This window comes from Oncorhynchus gorbuscha, linkage group LG09 (assembly GCF_021184085.1).
Source record: "Oncorhynchus gorbuscha isolate QuinsamMale2020 ecotype Even-year linkage group LG09, OgorEven_v1.0, whole genome shotgun sequence".
NCBI classification, from domain to species: domain Eukaryota; kingdom Metazoa; phylum Chordata; class Actinopteri; order Salmoniformes; family Salmonidae; genus Oncorhynchus; species Oncorhynchus gorbuscha.
The window spans coordinates 38,027,558-38,043,893 of record NC_060181.1 but is presented as its reverse complement, the minus strand read 5'-3'; the positions used below and the strand labels follow the sequence as shown (position 1 = coordinate 38,043,893).

The 16,336-nt window shown below is 40.6% G+C and overlaps 1 protein-coding gene across 1 annotated transcript; it reads right to left on the bottom strand.

Moving 5' to 3' along the window:
* LOC124044372 (chitin synthase chs-2-like) lies at positions 1-15,831 on the bottom strand. Its single transcript, XM_046364024.1, is given in 18 exon segments — positions 1-744; positions 901-982; positions 1,166-1,380; positions 3,052-3,162; positions 3,347-3,411; positions 3,798-3,835; positions 4,203-4,608; positions 4,790-4,969; positions 5,118-5,316; positions 5,318-5,403; positions 5,500-5,700; positions 6,136-6,271; positions 6,393-6,494; positions 6,680-6,854; positions 7,568-7,726; positions 7,849-7,944; positions 8,041-9,074; positions 15,808-15,831. Coding segments are annotated over 18 exon segments (3,420 nt in total). The 3' UTR covers positions 1-633.
* Positions 15,832-16,336: the final 505 nt, after the last annotated feature.

Here is a 16,336-nt window from a genome sequence, read left to right as displayed (position 1 = left end):
TTAAATAACAAAAAAATACTCTAATTATACATTCTATTCAGTTACATAATAAATACATAGCACACATAACTCCACTAAAAAAATCTCAATATATCAGTGCAATATACAGGTAAAGTGCTTCACTCAAAAGGGAAAAGTATAACTGCTAACCAAAATACTAATAGGAAGTGATTCACAACAAAGCATTTGATTTAAAAAAGGGAAAGCACACAAAGAGCAAACAAAGATTACAAGCTACAACAATTGATCACACATGAAATAGCACAACATGAGAACATTATATCACATTTCCCTGAGATTTAACTCACATTCAATTGTTATACTCCGTTATGCTATAATACATGTTGTTGACCGCTGCAATTGTTTTTAATGTTTTGTCCCCGTCTTTGCTCTTGTATTGTACGTTCACACTGCCCTCGCAAAAGAGGTTCATCACGGCTCTTTTTCTGGTTAAACAAAGGTTAACTCTATCAAATCCAATAAATACTCTCTATAATCTATACTATTTGGAACATTCTCCCTCAATACTACTATATCTAACTGTGCAACATCTAACGCAAAACTGCAGTATCCGACTCCTATTACTATTTTAGCTGCAACTGCTACCACTAAGGGACACTCAGTAGTAAGACCTCACACTGGAGTTTCTTGGTCTTGTTGCTGGATTGCTGCTGGATTCTCTATAGACAGAAATGTGTCAAAGTATTTGTCATCTTTGAGCTCAGTCTCCAGCATGTCAGGAATCTGTGAAGTTGGAGTCAGAAGGTACAGAGACACATCTTTAGTTATCCACCAACAGGAACGCCATTGATATGATATAAAATGAAAACAAAGTGTTAGTTCCTTTTGTGCCCTTCGAGATGTTTCCTCTTCATCGTCAATAAGATTATGTTAATTTACCTGCATGCCATCGTCTGATTGTCTTTTCTCAGTCTTGGACTCCGTGTTCACAAATGCCACGAAATGGATCAGAGTGTAAATTCTAAAGGAACAAAAATGAAATAATAATCATGCAATAGCTATAAAATGGGTACGACTTCATGGGTTCATTTATCATAATATAAAGGCAAACTAAATTACTTTAAGAAAATAGTATTTTGAAAATGTGGTTTAGAATTTGGTGATCCTGCCTATAAATAAATACATAATTAATTGAAATAATCACCTGTGGTAGAACATGGCAAAGAACTGGATCAGCAGTAAGGATGCAAATCCCAAAAGGAACATCAGTCCCACTGGATCGATAAATAGATACTCCCTAGTCTGAGTCAGATTGAGATTGGATTTTGGGATTTTGATGGTGACTGAGTTTCCAATGGCCTGAAGAGTGAACGTTGCCACCAGCCACATGGCATTGCAGATGAAAAAGATAAAAGTCACCTGTATGAAGAGGAGATGAGTTTCAATTAAAGGGATATGAACAAGACAGGCAAGCATGCACAGACAGTGGATTTCTCCAACTAGTGATAGTTTAGTGCTACTGAAACAATCTTTTTAATACCAGAGACAGACAAAGTACTACACCTTCTACTTCATGCTAATATAATGTACATTGAAATGAAAAGACAGCATACAGCCAGCCATAGCCATAGCCGCAGGGAAGTAGGAGTGTTGCAGCACCCGCTGATAAATTGAAATAATTTAGCTATAATAAAAAAATAACTTGTTTCAGGAAACAAGGCGTATGTTGCGCGTCATTACTTCACAGGAGGTCATGTTGCGCATTGTGGCAGAATATGAACTTTAATGTGCCTTAATATCAAACTTGTATGCATTTTGTAAATACTAAGAATGTTGTTAAATTACGAGCCTAGTTGGTTTAGCCAAGGAAAAAGTCAGGAACCTTCCCGCTAGCCGTGATTGGCTGAGATAATGTATGGGCTGGACATGCCGAGAGATGAGTTCGGATTGGTCTGCCATGTAGCAAGATTCTGTCTATAACATGAGCTGCTCAGTATGTGTAGGTAATCCTTTCTAATCCACCTTTTTTGAAAAACATGAAGAACTGCAAAAGTCTAGCTCTAATGCTTTCCACTTTCTGGAGGACTCAGTTTTGAGATCAGTGGAATGCCCAGTGGAAGCAGAGTATGATAGCTAAGGAGATGAAGAAAATGATGGCGTTGGATTACAAATATGCGCAGGGAGTCAAAAAGAGAACAGACAGAAAGCTGTTGTATAAAACATCTGACTCCGGATTACATCTTCAAACCAAGGGCAACCATGGCATCTGTGACAGAGAGGGAGAAGCATTCATCCGAGTATATGGGTAAGAGAGTCTAGCTAGCGACATTTTCAGATATTATACGTTTCTAATTTTGTCCGAAAATCATTTTCATTGCAAGTTAAAGCTTATGTTACCTGGCTGGCAGGGCTAGCTAATGTTAGATGTATGATCTGTGTCGTAATATTATTTGTATCTCAGAGCCATTTGCATTTCTAGTTATAGCACAATGTTAGCTAGTTGGCTGACATTGAACCTAGTTGGTTGGCGCTAGCTACAGATTCATGCAGGGTAGTAACAGGTTACCTACAGATGTGACGCTTGGCATTCAATCTTCGTTTAATCAAACCCGAGAATCTCTGACAGTCCTTTAGGTGCCTTTTGGCAAACTCCCAGTGGGCTGTCATTTGCTATAGGTATTTCCTATTTTTATTTGTATTGCTATTAATATTGTGCAATCTGTGTGTCTCTTTATTGGCCTGGGCTACTGTTTGCAATCTAGACCCAGTTACCCAAAAGCATCTTGCTGTCAGTTTGACACTGTCAGAGTAACCACTCATTTCTGCCATTTGTGTGGTATTAAAAAAGATAATGCTAAAATCTTATTTCATGTAAATGTTGTTTATAAAAAGGTCAATTTCTTCCCAGACCCTGCAACAACAACAAAAAAGCCCATACAGCTGTATGTGGAAATCCTAAAAACGCATCTTCTAAACTGTATGCCGTAACACAAATGTGATTTATAGATGCATGCAATGCTTTATCATAAAGGGGACCCCCCCCCCCCAGCACCGCCCACTCAAAACAGAAGCTATGCATACACAGCATACCTTGTTTCTCAGTTCTTTTAGGTCATTTGTGATTTTCTTCTGTTTGTCTTTATCCTCAGCCAGAGGTTCCAAATAGAGCTTCTGGAGCTCTCTCCAAAAGTCCACCTCTTCCTGAAGCACACCAAGAGACACTTATTAAATAGTCAACTCAGATATCTTCAGTGTATAGTGAAACGTATGTGATTCTGGATGTAGTGACATACCAACAATGTGAAGCGGTTAGACAACTTTATATGTATCGTGTAACTTTTATGTCATTCATAATATTATGTTGGTAACAGAATAGGAAATCTACCTTCACAAGAAAATATTCATTTAGAGTTAAGTCATAGGACTTCTTCTGCAGTTGTGTTACAAAGTCTGTAGATACAAAGAATCAAATCAAATCTTAGTTATTTTATTAGTCACATGCGCCGAATACAACTGGTGTAAACTTTACAGAGAAATGCTTGGTTGTGAACCTTTCCCAGCGATGCAGTTAAAAAAAAAGATATATAAAATAAAATAGTAACTTCCACAAGAAAAACAAAATAAAATACACTAAAATTGAGCTACATACAGGGAGTATCAGTACCAGTACAATGAAGAGGGGACATAGTTAGCACAGTGTGCAGAGCAGAGGTTACTAGGTGAAGTCTAAATGTGTGTGTTACTTTCTCACGTTTGTAAGATAATATCATAATGTCTTCATCTTTAAAGTCACACAGTGGAAAGATTGTAATAGATCTATTAAAAAATATACTCACTTTGTTCAGTAGACTGATGAGAACAGAATTCCACATTCCTAGATTGAAAGAAATCAAACATTATTTGGTGTGCATTCCACACTGCTTTCTCAATACACACCTCAAAATAGGAGAAAATGAAGAATACACACTTTAAGAGAAAGATTTAAAGACGTTAGATGAAAATATATTGTGTATGCAAATAATGAATGACTCCCGAAACGGAGCCTTGTGGAATGCCACATATAGCCTTGGAGTATAAGACTTATCATTGAATTGGTACCTGTCAATTATTTTACTTAGAACGTAGTACAGTATATTGGAGTTATGCTTCGGGAAAAAAATACAGATCCAAATACTATGCTTACGGTTTACACAGAAGTGGAGAAATCATGTAAACACTCCAGACACTCAAGATGTAAATACCTGTTATTGTCCTGAGAGGTCAGATTAGGGTTCACCTTTGGCTCATTAGCCAACACAACTGTTTCTGGCAACTGACCATTCTGGTCTGCCACTTTTCCACAGTCCCAACAGAGAAACTTGCAGCACTTGGCCTGTAAGATGCGCTGTGTGATGGCCTTGGCTGGTGGTGGCGCAGCGACTTGGACACCTGTCTCCCGAGTGCCCCAGGACACATTGTTCATGTTGACCATGGAGTAGATGGTCAGCAGGAGGTAGCCACTGGGGATAGAGATGAAGTACAGGAGGCCGTAGACGACCAGATGGAACTCCTTGGGGTGGAGCAATGCTGTGATGATGTTCATCAGCACCAGGCCTATGATAAACAGGCCGCTAGGAGTCCAAATGGTTTGCTGCTCAACCATAGCACCTGAGAATGAACAGAGATAGTTAACATAATGACAAAGAATTGACATTTTTTATTTAATGAATGTCCCAGTTTGATCTTGCCCATTACGTTGAACGGTCAGTCCGTAACACTGAGGTTTGTATTCTTGAGGTTCTACTTCATGTTGATTGAGATGAAGTCCTAGTCTAGTGTCATCATTTACCTACGATGGACAAAGCGGTTCCTATCATGAGGAAAGCGTACAAGACACTCATGACGGCTGCTATAGCGATCTGTGTGTCCGATTTCAGCTTGAAGCACAGCAACAGGTACACCACAGGGGGCACTGTTGCAAGGACCAAAGCAACATTGGGATCGATGTCTAGTACGAACGACAAGCTTCCTAAAAAAAGAGAAAGGACCAGAACTATTATGAACGATTTTCCTCTTCCTTCAGTTTACAAAATGTTTGTATCCTGTTACATTCCAACAACAAATACCCCAAAGCTAGAGCTGTATGAGGCCCCTGACAGGCAGGTTGCCGTGGATACCTGAGATCATTAGGCAGATTGTGGCCGGGCCTAGGATGGAGGCGGCCATGCTGAGAATCTGGTAGAGGATGAAGGGTTTGGAGATGGAGCTGTTCCTCTGGGAGGTCAGAGACCCTGAGCCCAGCAGATCGATGGTGTTGGCCATGGTGGAGGGCCCCCAGCGCCGACGCTGGTTATAGAACTCCTTGAAGTCCTGGGGGGGCGTTGGTGTAGGCGTCGGACGCAGCGTTGTACTCCACCCTCCAGCCTTGCTGCAGCAAGAGAGTGCACAGCCAACGGTCTTCACCTGTAACAGAGCAGAGGGAGGTACTGTAGACGAGAGTACTACACAGACAAGTAGCTCTGTTCTTCGAGTGACTGTTGTCCAGGAATAAATATTTACCTTGATCGTACTGTACGTAGTGGCTAGCCTCCGTGGCCTTAGTGGTGTATCTCTTCATGACGTTGTCGTCCATGAGGGCTGTGCCCCTGAACAGACTGAAGCAGCCGGGGCTGCAGAGCACGCTACCAAACACGTGCTCTGCAGTCTTCTGAAGCCAGTGGCCCACCGCATACTCAAACTTCTGATACCATACCATAGGACCTGGGGCAATATAAACGAATGATCCGACGTGGGATTAGCACACCATAGGGTATATTCTTGCCTTTTATGTCTAGTGTTCTATTGTAAAAAGTGTTATGAATGTACTTTAAACACATTTTATTCCATTCGACCATAGAACCTGAGTAGATATCTGTATAATAGATATGAATGTAAATGATGTATATTATACCCTAACTGTACATATAGTGTTCACATACAATATTGAATAAGGCCCGGGTACATATAGTGAAAAAAGCAGGTACCATTGCACTCAAACTTAAACTTAAGTAGTCTTGGTTGGTGAGTACATCCAATAAACAATTAAACCAAAAATATGATCCGGGTACATTGTTCAGTTGTGGCTGTCTATGAGATATGACATCTCCCGAACAATCATTTGATTCCTATTACGATTCACACGAAAGCTTTACCTACCTGTGCCTGTCGGGTGAATCCTCCCACATGCCGCACCCACACGTGGATAAAGTTTCAGCCGATCTATTAGGAGCATTACAGCATAGGGCTGGAAGTCGGTGTCCCCATCCAAAGCCAGGAGATAGGTATTGTCCTTCTCTTTCTAACAAAGTACAAGAGTATCAGTCCCATTTCTTATGTAATATAAAGTATAACAATAATACAACAACAATTTATCCAAGTCAGGATGCTAGAATTATATAATAAATAATTGTCACCATCATCTTTTTCCTCAGCTCGCGCTCATCTTCACCCTGCTCAAACATCTCGAAATACTTCCTGGTGAGTCGCCAGCCGAGAATGTAGTACAAGTACATAATCTGTAACAGTGAGTGAACTAATCAAGTCTGTGGTTTCATGTCTAATTCAACTTCATCATCCGACTTTAATTCAGGTATATCACTTTCAATGGAATCGTAGCGTCTTGATTGTACAATCACAATTGAAATAGTGTTAGACCTTTCACAGACACGTGGTAAACTGTACATTGACAGCGTTGTCTCACCTGAGACCATCTCTTCTTGTGGCGGATCAGTAGCTTGTCCTTAAAGTGCACCATCAGCAGGTTGCCTTTAGGGAGGGTGTACTCCAGTCGACCTCCGTAAGGGGTGTGCAGGATCCTCTGGCATGGAAGGGGTGGGCTCTCTTTGAAGATGCATGAATCCTTCTCATTGAAGATACTGAGGATGAAATGAGGGAAAGTTTATGTACATTATTATTCTCACCCGTACTGTTAAATCTGCAGTGTACACTGGGTTAGCGGTGCTGGGATTGAGTTACATTAGCACACTGAGCACCCCAGCAGTGGGGACCAAACTCGCTGCTTTTCACGCATGCAGGTATTTTTCACTACACCAAATGCGCTTTTGGCCTCAATCCAGCACCTGTCTTGCTGTCAGAGGAGATGTCAACTGTGTGCGTTCCCTGAAGTGACAATTTACCCTGATGACATTGCCATGGAAAGTCTCATTAGGTTTTTATGCTTACTTTAAGGCTCAACTTTTGACCCTTTTTTAAAAACATGTTTTTCCCTACTGTCTGTGTTTGTTTTCTACTTGGACAAATAATGACATTCCTGATTGCGTAAGAGTTATTCAAATCTTTAGTTTGGCCATCATTCCAGTTCTCCTGATTTGTATTTATTTATCAGGCACACACTTTAACAAATGAGAATGTGTGTAGAGCATCCCCTGGTGGTTTTCAGAGGAATATGTGGTTAATTTTTTATAAAACTTATTGATAAATGTCTTGTTTTTGTCTAGTACATCTATATTATGACATCATACGTATTGTGTATTCATTTCTTTACAGATTAAATATTACATGGAGTATATATGCAGTTAATTTTGTGCGCATTGAATCATCATTTGTGAACATTTGTTACACTGCTTACTTGTAAACCTCTCGGATAACCTCCACCAGGTCCTCTGCGTATTCGTTCACATGCCGGCCTTTACTACCTTTCACGTCTTTAAAAGCATCATCAAAGTAAATGTGAGACTCGAAGCTCACATCATTGTTGGTGTCTTTCCTTGGCCTGTATTTGTCCAGTCTGGTAAAGAAACAAATTTTATACATTTACATTTAAGTCATTTAAACACATCATTTGCATTTCAAAGCTGCTAACTCTGCCAATTGTGTCGTTCTCAACCATGTAAAAACGTCAGACTGTACCTGAACATTGAGATGATCATTTTCATCATTTCGTCATAGCTCTCATGCCACATTGTTGCACACAGGTACACTGTGACTGGATCAGTTTGCCTGTGGCTGGAGGAAACATTAGAATCGTAATTTGACACTTTCTCTCATGCACATGCATACAAAAACTCTACCCACCCTCCACAGAATTTGCTATAATCTTACATTGTTTTCTTCCTCTGAATCTCAAAACGCGTGTTGAGCAGCATGGACTGCTCCAGAAAGGGCCCCTCGTACATCCTCCGCACAAACAGATTCTGTGTCCTCTCGATGCGCTGAAGCTGGAGGAACCAGATGTGCATTGTGCACAGCATCCAACCCAACCACCAGCATAGTGCAGAGCCTCCCAAGAGGCCCATTTCTGTTAGGTCGGTCATGTGCTGGGGACAGAGGGTATGGGTGATGTCCCTGACTAGCCTCTCAAACCAGAAAGTATCGCCGCTTAGGCCCCTGCCATATGTGATATCATTGCAGTAGTCTGTGATGGTGTAGTTAGCACCTCTGGAGTCACTTGAATTCTGGAAGAAGATAATGACAGGAGCGACGAACGCTGCCAGAACACCTAACGAGGCCAGGTACATGGGCAACAGGAAGCTTCGCCGCATGGCGTGCATTTTGCAAGCCACCACCACGAACCAATGGCACAGAGCGGAGGACACTATCTGGACGGCCACCAAGATCAGGATCACCAACCTCACATCTCCCGGAACTGATGTCACCGACGACCAGACTCTGCCAGACAGAGGGATGTATGCCCCGACCATGGCTGCAGTGACCATAATACGGACCAGACTAGAGAGGATGCTCACCACATTCCTGCACCTCGCTATGTCTTCGGATATACTGTTCAGGAAGGAGCTTTTGAAGAGGGTGCTGTAGTTCTCCCACCAGTTCAGCGAGACAAAGATGGTCCCCATTATTGCCAATCCGATCCAGACGTTCATCCCCCTATCTTCTTTCAGCAGGTAACTGAGGATGAAGAGCACGTAGCCTGACAGTATGAGGACTAATGAGATGAGTGGGGGCACTATGAATCGCTTCTTCTCCCTCGCAATGCACTGAGCGCCCACCTGGAAGATGGAGGACAGGATGCTGATGCTGTTCAGCATCGTCACATTGGTCACAATGCCGAAGAATGGCATGGCAACAATAGTGAGAACCGCTGTCCCCAGCGACACCAGGAATTCGACACACAGCACCTGGAAAATTGTACATTATCAGAATTACAATAGTATTATTAAATGCAAGCAAATGTAATGCTAAAGGATGAAAAATATTCTGAGGGAAACTAACATAATATAACCCTACTGTTCCTAAAAAACAAAAAAGAAAATACAACGATCTGGGCTTAAAACCCAAAGGTCGATGTCCACGCCTGCGGAAATCTAATTAGCATAGTAAAACAATTCCCACAAAAATCTGTCAGTTTAAACTAGAGATGCAGTTCTGTTTTTTTGCATTGGATCTCAATCCACCGCATCCACTGATTGTCACGACTTCTACTGAAGTTGGCTCCTCTCCTTGTTCGGGCGGCGTTCGGCGGTTGACGTCACCGGTCTTCTAGCCATCGCCGATCCACTTTTCATTTTCCATTTGTTTTGTCTTTGTTTTCTACACACCTGGTTTCTATTCCCCAATTGCACGTTCATTATTTAACCCTCTGTTTCCCACATGTTTGTGTGCATGTTTATTGATATGTTCAGGCTGTGACTAACGGCTGGTTATTTTGTTGCCGGGTTGTGTTATTATGCCCTTGTGTTTAGTGGTACCGGTATTTTCACCTTGTCCACACATCTCAGCTCTCCTGCGCCTGACTCCTTTCACCAGTACCCATAGCCCTGACACCGATATCGCTCTTACACATCTGCAGTGGAAGGTGGCAGAGCTATATGTATATATATAAATAAATACATTTCAAATTTATGCCTGAAGTGTCCTAAAAATCCAAATCAAATAGCTAAATGTGATCCATGTTTTGACCATCTTAAAACAGTGTAGACTTTTTTTAAATGATGACAGGGCTGGAGATGTTACCCCTCCGATGCTTTTCCCCTTTCATAACATACAATGAATTGTAATTTTAAGCCAAAACTTGACGACAGTGTTTTCACAAATTGTCAGTATTTTAACATACAAAGTAATCATTAAGCCATTTACAAAAGCACACGGACAAACAAAACGTCTCTCAAGGTAAGAACATGATTAAGATAGCGGTAAAAACCCAGCACACTATCCCTTTAGCTTTAAAAGGGAAACATTTTCCTACACTCCACTGCAGCATCTAATCTTCATTCCCAAACTAAAGGGCGTGAACCTGGCTCAATCTACTGGCACTGCTCACCAAGACAAAACAAGTTAACAGATCTGTCCCTGATACGTCATCTAGGGGAACAATAATGAATCATGAAAATGTTGAACATCTGGTGCTTACCCACACAATCGTCTTCCTTGATGGTTTCTCTGAGTCTTTGAAGAATATTTTCCACACGCTTTTGACGAGGAGCAAGACACTTGGCGCAATCACTGCACAGCTGACACTGAGGAGGGCGCATGGCTTTTGGTCAGCTGGGACTGTATAGGTGGCATTACTTGACAGTGTTATCAGGAGCAGAAAGGATCCCTGCAAAAAAATTATATAGATATGAAATTGGGATAGTATTGGTAAGTCTTCAAGACTTGATATTTACGAGTCAAAAAAGTTGTTAAAAAACATGTACAAAGATAATAAATACACAGTTTTGTAATCTGACAAGATTGCGTGAAGCAGGGCTCCAATGCAAAAGAGACATGGTCTCAATGGGGTCTTCCCTGTGAAGACAAAGGTTAAATATAAATAGGTGGATAGATTGCATCTATGTGTAGACATAGATCTGTGAGACCGCTTTATAAACCAGTTATTATTTAGTTAATACGTTGTTTATGAATCATTTACCAAAAGGTATGCTTTAGCACATAAAGCTCACCCTTGACAAACACCCCAAATGACAATTCCATCATCAGCAGGCCAAGCGTTTTAATAATCTAGGCTGGCTGTTTTTAGAGATAAGGGATGTATTAATCCCAACTTGGTATGGTATCCAACTATTACTGACTCAGGTACCTATCCAATTACTTTTATTAGAGATGTCCACCAATTCAACACCAGAGCTAGAGACTGGATGATGACTGGTAAAAACACATTTTTTATATACCAGTGCTTTTGAGTTTCACAAACTACCACAGCAACTTAAAGCTTTTCTGACCATAACTTCGTTTTCTTTTTTTATGTCAAAAGCTGGCTATGATTGAACAATAGAACCATTTTCATACCTGTATCTATGTAATGTATGTATGTAATACATTTTGCAACAAGCACTGTGCTATTGCTGTCATGTTTTTAAAATGCATGTTCTGTGTGTATATGGATTTTTATTACTGGCAAAAAAATCAATCAATCAATTGACGTGTTTATGAGTTACAGTGTAACTGTTTTCAATGATATATGAGCTACATATTATGTAATAATGAACTGTTCTAACTACTTCTAAATCCTTTGCAATCCTCTTAAAGGCTCCTTAAATGTGAGGTTTTACCAATAGTTTTGTAGTTGCAAACAGATATCCTTCCAATAAACCAAAACATCTTACCTTACTAAATATAGCAAGAGCAAATACAAGAAGGGCAACAATGAAGAAGGAAAGCCATTGCAGAAGTTTCACTAGTTTTCGGGATGTCTGTTCATCCTGGATGACAGGGACATCTTTTCCCACATCCCAAGATCTCCTAAAAGGCAGAGAGAAAAGTGAAGGTTGAAATTTAACTGTGGTGATGGAATAATTATTTAACTCAAAATTAACCCTACTCAAACTTGATACTTTCTTAAAATCACAAATTACATTTAGATAGAGCATCAATTTAGCAGAGTAAAACAATTGATACTATGGTGAATTACCTGAGAACATGCTCTTCATCCATGTTAATCTCATCCATATTTGTGTTGTTTGTATGCATGCATACATTAGAACCCACCAGACTTATATTTATAGTGCAGTCTGGGTGTGGGTAGAAATGTGCATGTCATCAGGGTGGAGGTACTTTCAGCTGAACTTTTCCAACTTCCTTATTGAGTGTTAGGTAAGGTTAGGACATGAGTCAGGTGCATGGGTTTAAGCGGTAGAGTGTGGGGAGGGTTTAGGGAGGGTTAGCCACCATGTAAAACAAAAGGGATGATGGCCACCATTTAAAACAAAAGGGATGATCGCCACCATTTAAAACAAAAGGGATGATGGCCACCATTTAAAACAAAAGGGATGATGGCCACCATTTAAAACAAAAGGGATGATGGCCACCATTTAAAACAAAAGGGATCATGGCCACCGTTTAAAACAAAAGGGATGATGGCCACCCTTTTTCTATCGAAACAAGTAGAACAATTTATTGTGAAGCTTATTTTTCGCATCAATGCACTCCGTGAAGAAAATGGAGGGATAAACTTGTTTATGTAAAAATCCTTTATTGTCCTGGCATTTCGGTAGAAATCTAAACAACATGGAAAACAAACACCGACATGTTTTGGCTTGGTATCTGCCTACATCAGGACGTAAAAGTTGTATTCAAACCTTTCCCCCCTGATGAAGTCAGCCGAAATGCATTGGTGTTTGTTTGGTAGACATTTGTCAATTTTCTGACCGTCATAGCCTACCCTTTTCAAAGAGCTACCATGTCTCCATGGCCTCACAGTTTTTACCTATTAGAGTGCACCACCACAGTTGTTTTTGCACCATTGCTTATTGTAAAGATTTGATGCTAATGGGATGATTTAGGATAAATAAACCTAATTAGTATTTCTTGATAACAGATGAAGCAGCCACTGATCAGTATCATCATGCATGCTCATAATCTTCCTTGACATCCAAAGCATTCCACTGAGTAGAACATTAGTGGGTGAGTAACGACCGGTCCAGGCCGTATCCCAATACGTAACACAGAAGAGTGGAATGACTAGAATGTCTCATCGACAATTCCTAGAATTGTATGTGGCAGGAAACAACGTTTAATTGTGGTTTCCCCATTGTGGTAGGAATAGCACCAAATGAGATAATTGAAGCGCACCTAGCCTTTTCTTTAGCCTAGTGCAACATATGGAGATGCAGAAATGAGAGACCACATGTGTTGCTGTATAAATTAAAATATGGAAATATATGGCCAACATCTCTGATTGATCTCAGGAATGGCTGTGGCAGTACTGAAATGTTGCCACCCGGATATTGTCATGCAAAAGACTGCCGGTCTCACGGTAATTCACTGTTAATTAACAAGAAAATATTTTGGTCTCCCGAGTGGTGCAGCGTTCTAAGGCACTGCATCTCAGTGCTAGAGGCGTCACTAAAGACCCTGGTTCAATTCCACGCTGAATCACAAACATCTGTGATTGGGAGTCCCATATGGCGGCACACAATTGGCCCAGGGTCGTCCGGGGTAGGCCACCATTCTAAATAAGAATTTGTTCTTAACTGACTTGACTAGTTAAATAAAAGTACTTTTTTTAAAGACAAGTTATGCTTTTAAGTCCTGTACCATTATTTTATATTATATAATTCTTACTATAATTTTATAGTAAGAAGAATAGAATTGAACTTTGCTGAATAAAATATAAAGGATATATTTCCCATTCTGGAGGCATATGAAGTGGCTTTGTTGTGTAAACGTGATCATTTTAAACAAGCTGTTCTCTTATCAAGTGATCATATTTACACCTATTAGACTATTCTCAATTTAATATTATCTTTACTGTATAATAAGTCAAATTAGTTTACATTTAGAATGGCCCATTATCAAATGGGCAGGAACAGGGGCAAGAGTAAAAAGACATGTCATCCTTATGCACTCGAATAGCGAATGGGGTCCACGGTTCATTTTACTGATGTCAGGTAGGTTACTCGGTTATTTTGCTGCTCGACAGCTGATTCCACCAAGACTCTGTATGCCATGGGCTCTTCAACCCTGTTTCTGCAGCTAACCAGTGCTAAATTTGGGAAAACTGTTCGGGAACATTCTCAACTAAACATATTACATGAAACTGTTGACAGCCCCTCTCTCTGCACGATGAAGAAAGGAAGGAAGGAGAGAGGGGAGGAGATGGAAATGCACGGTGGTGAGATATATTGTAGTTAAAAATCAAATACAAATTCACTATAGTTGTAGGCTAACTGAATATGTTTCATTTAGGCTAGACCAATTATGTACCAAAGATATCTTAAATCTGTCATGTTTTGTCATAGATTGTCATGTCTTGTCCCTGTGCTTTCTCTTCTATTCGTTTCCCCCTGCTGGTCTTATTAGGTTCTCTCCCTCTCTCTCTCTCTCTCTATCGTTCCGTTCCTGCTCCCAGCTGTTCCTCATTCTCCTAACTACCTCGTTTACTCTTTCACACCTGTCCCCTATTTTGCCCTCTGATTAGAGTCCCTATTTCTCCCTCGGTTTCCGCTTCTGTCCTTGTCGGATCCTTGTTTGCTGTACTGTGTTCTTGTTCCGTCCTGTTGTGTTTTTGCCTTCATCAGATGCTGCGTGTGAGCAGGTGTCTCTGTCAGCTACGGCCTGCGCCTACCCGAAGCGACCTGCTGTCTGTGGCCGCTTCTCCTGTCCTTCCCCTCTACAGACTAGAGGATTTCTGTTATGGATTCGGGATTTGTCGTTTTCAGTTGTGGACTTGAATAAACTCTGTTTCTGTTAAGTCGCTTTTGGGTCCTCACTTCACCTGCATAACAAAATCAGTATTTTTTATGTATTTCTGCCATCTGTAATATAAGGTAGGCCATGTATTGTATAAAAGCACAATCATTATTTATATTCAGGTTCTTTTTTGGGCTTGGGTTCATATATAGGCCTATGCATATGGGTGTTTTGAAATAATCATCACCTTGGAAAGCACTGTCCATTTAGTTGTGCTAGGCTTTGAAACTACACCCACAACTACTATGTTTTCCACTCAGGTTCAACCCGTTTCAAAATGGATTAATCACAGCGAGGTGAGTTTAAAAGCACATACTGTTTTGATGATGTGTTTGATGTGATTTTCGATTGCATCAGGATGGATGTCAGAGTGGTTAGAGGGACAATAGAGCCCTGAGTACCAGGCCATTAGTGGCCCCCTTATTATCATTAGCGAGTTGTGTACTACTAACACATATCCAGTGCATAAAATGAGATTAACGTGACTCAATGGTCACATAGAATTTTGCTGCAGTGCCAGTGTGACGGTAATATGGTCAGCGCACACAGACCAAGCTCAGGGAATGTAAAACGCATAGGAAGGGAGACTTTTTAATAGAGCTATTTACTTACTTTGTAGCTCTTTATCAGAAGCACTCTCTTTTTGTATGTAGTTAGGCCTAACTGTCCTCTCCAAGTTTAACTGGAATGTATGCCTAAAGGATTTTAGAAATGTGATTTGTTGAAGTTAGGCCTATGATATTGGCCTACAGTACATTTTGTCTTGCGCCTTCGCAGAATATCAGATCTCAATGAAGAGTTCAACATCACCAGTACCACATCCTTACGATACAGAATATATATATATTCATAAGCTCAATGTGAGTTAATGAGTCTGGTTGGAATGACTGACTGAAATATGGGACGAATGAACCTTTTTTCTAAATGAGTGATGTTTGAACAAAGGGGCCAAAATGTGGTACTGACACACACAATTCGGGACATGTGGTCACCCTACTCATAATGTGCCAGCTTTTCATCTGCAACAAGTCATTTTGATGGAAACACACCTGGTTGGATTTTTCAAAATGTTTTAAGAAAATTTCCCCCAGAAGCCGTCCCATGGCAGGACATTACATGTCTTCCAGGTAGGAGCACACACTCACTAATTACAAATGCGTTACTGGCATGCTCACCCCTAAAGTATGCAGCAATGTGACTTTTTCCCTGTATATGCCTCACCTTGGTGACATCATCCTCAATCATAGCTTTCAGTTTCACTGCTATGCGGATAACACAGCTCTGCTTCCTAATCAGACCCAGTGACCAAGCTAGCGTAGTTTCCCTTCACAAGTGTGTTTCTGACATCAGATGTTGGATGTCTGACAATTGCCTCTAGCTCAATGATCAAAATCTGGTGTTGTTGTGTTTGAACCCCACGTTGCTGAAACTCAGATAGCAGATAACTTTGGTAATTTCTCCACAAATATAAAGATTATGGGCAGAAACCATTTTGTCTTCTTTGACCCTGACCAAAAGCTGCATGTAAAAAAAGGTTTTCCAGTCCTGCTTTAATTATCCAAGAAATATAGCTAAAGTTAAGTCTTCTATCTCAGTCACTGATCTGGAGAAACTTATACGTGCTTTTATTTCCTCACGCCTAGATAACTGTAAGTCTTTTTATACCTATCTCAGTCAGAAATCACTCCGTCATCTAAAGTTAGTTCAAAATGCTGCAGCTCGGCACCAGGAAATGGAGCCACATCACACC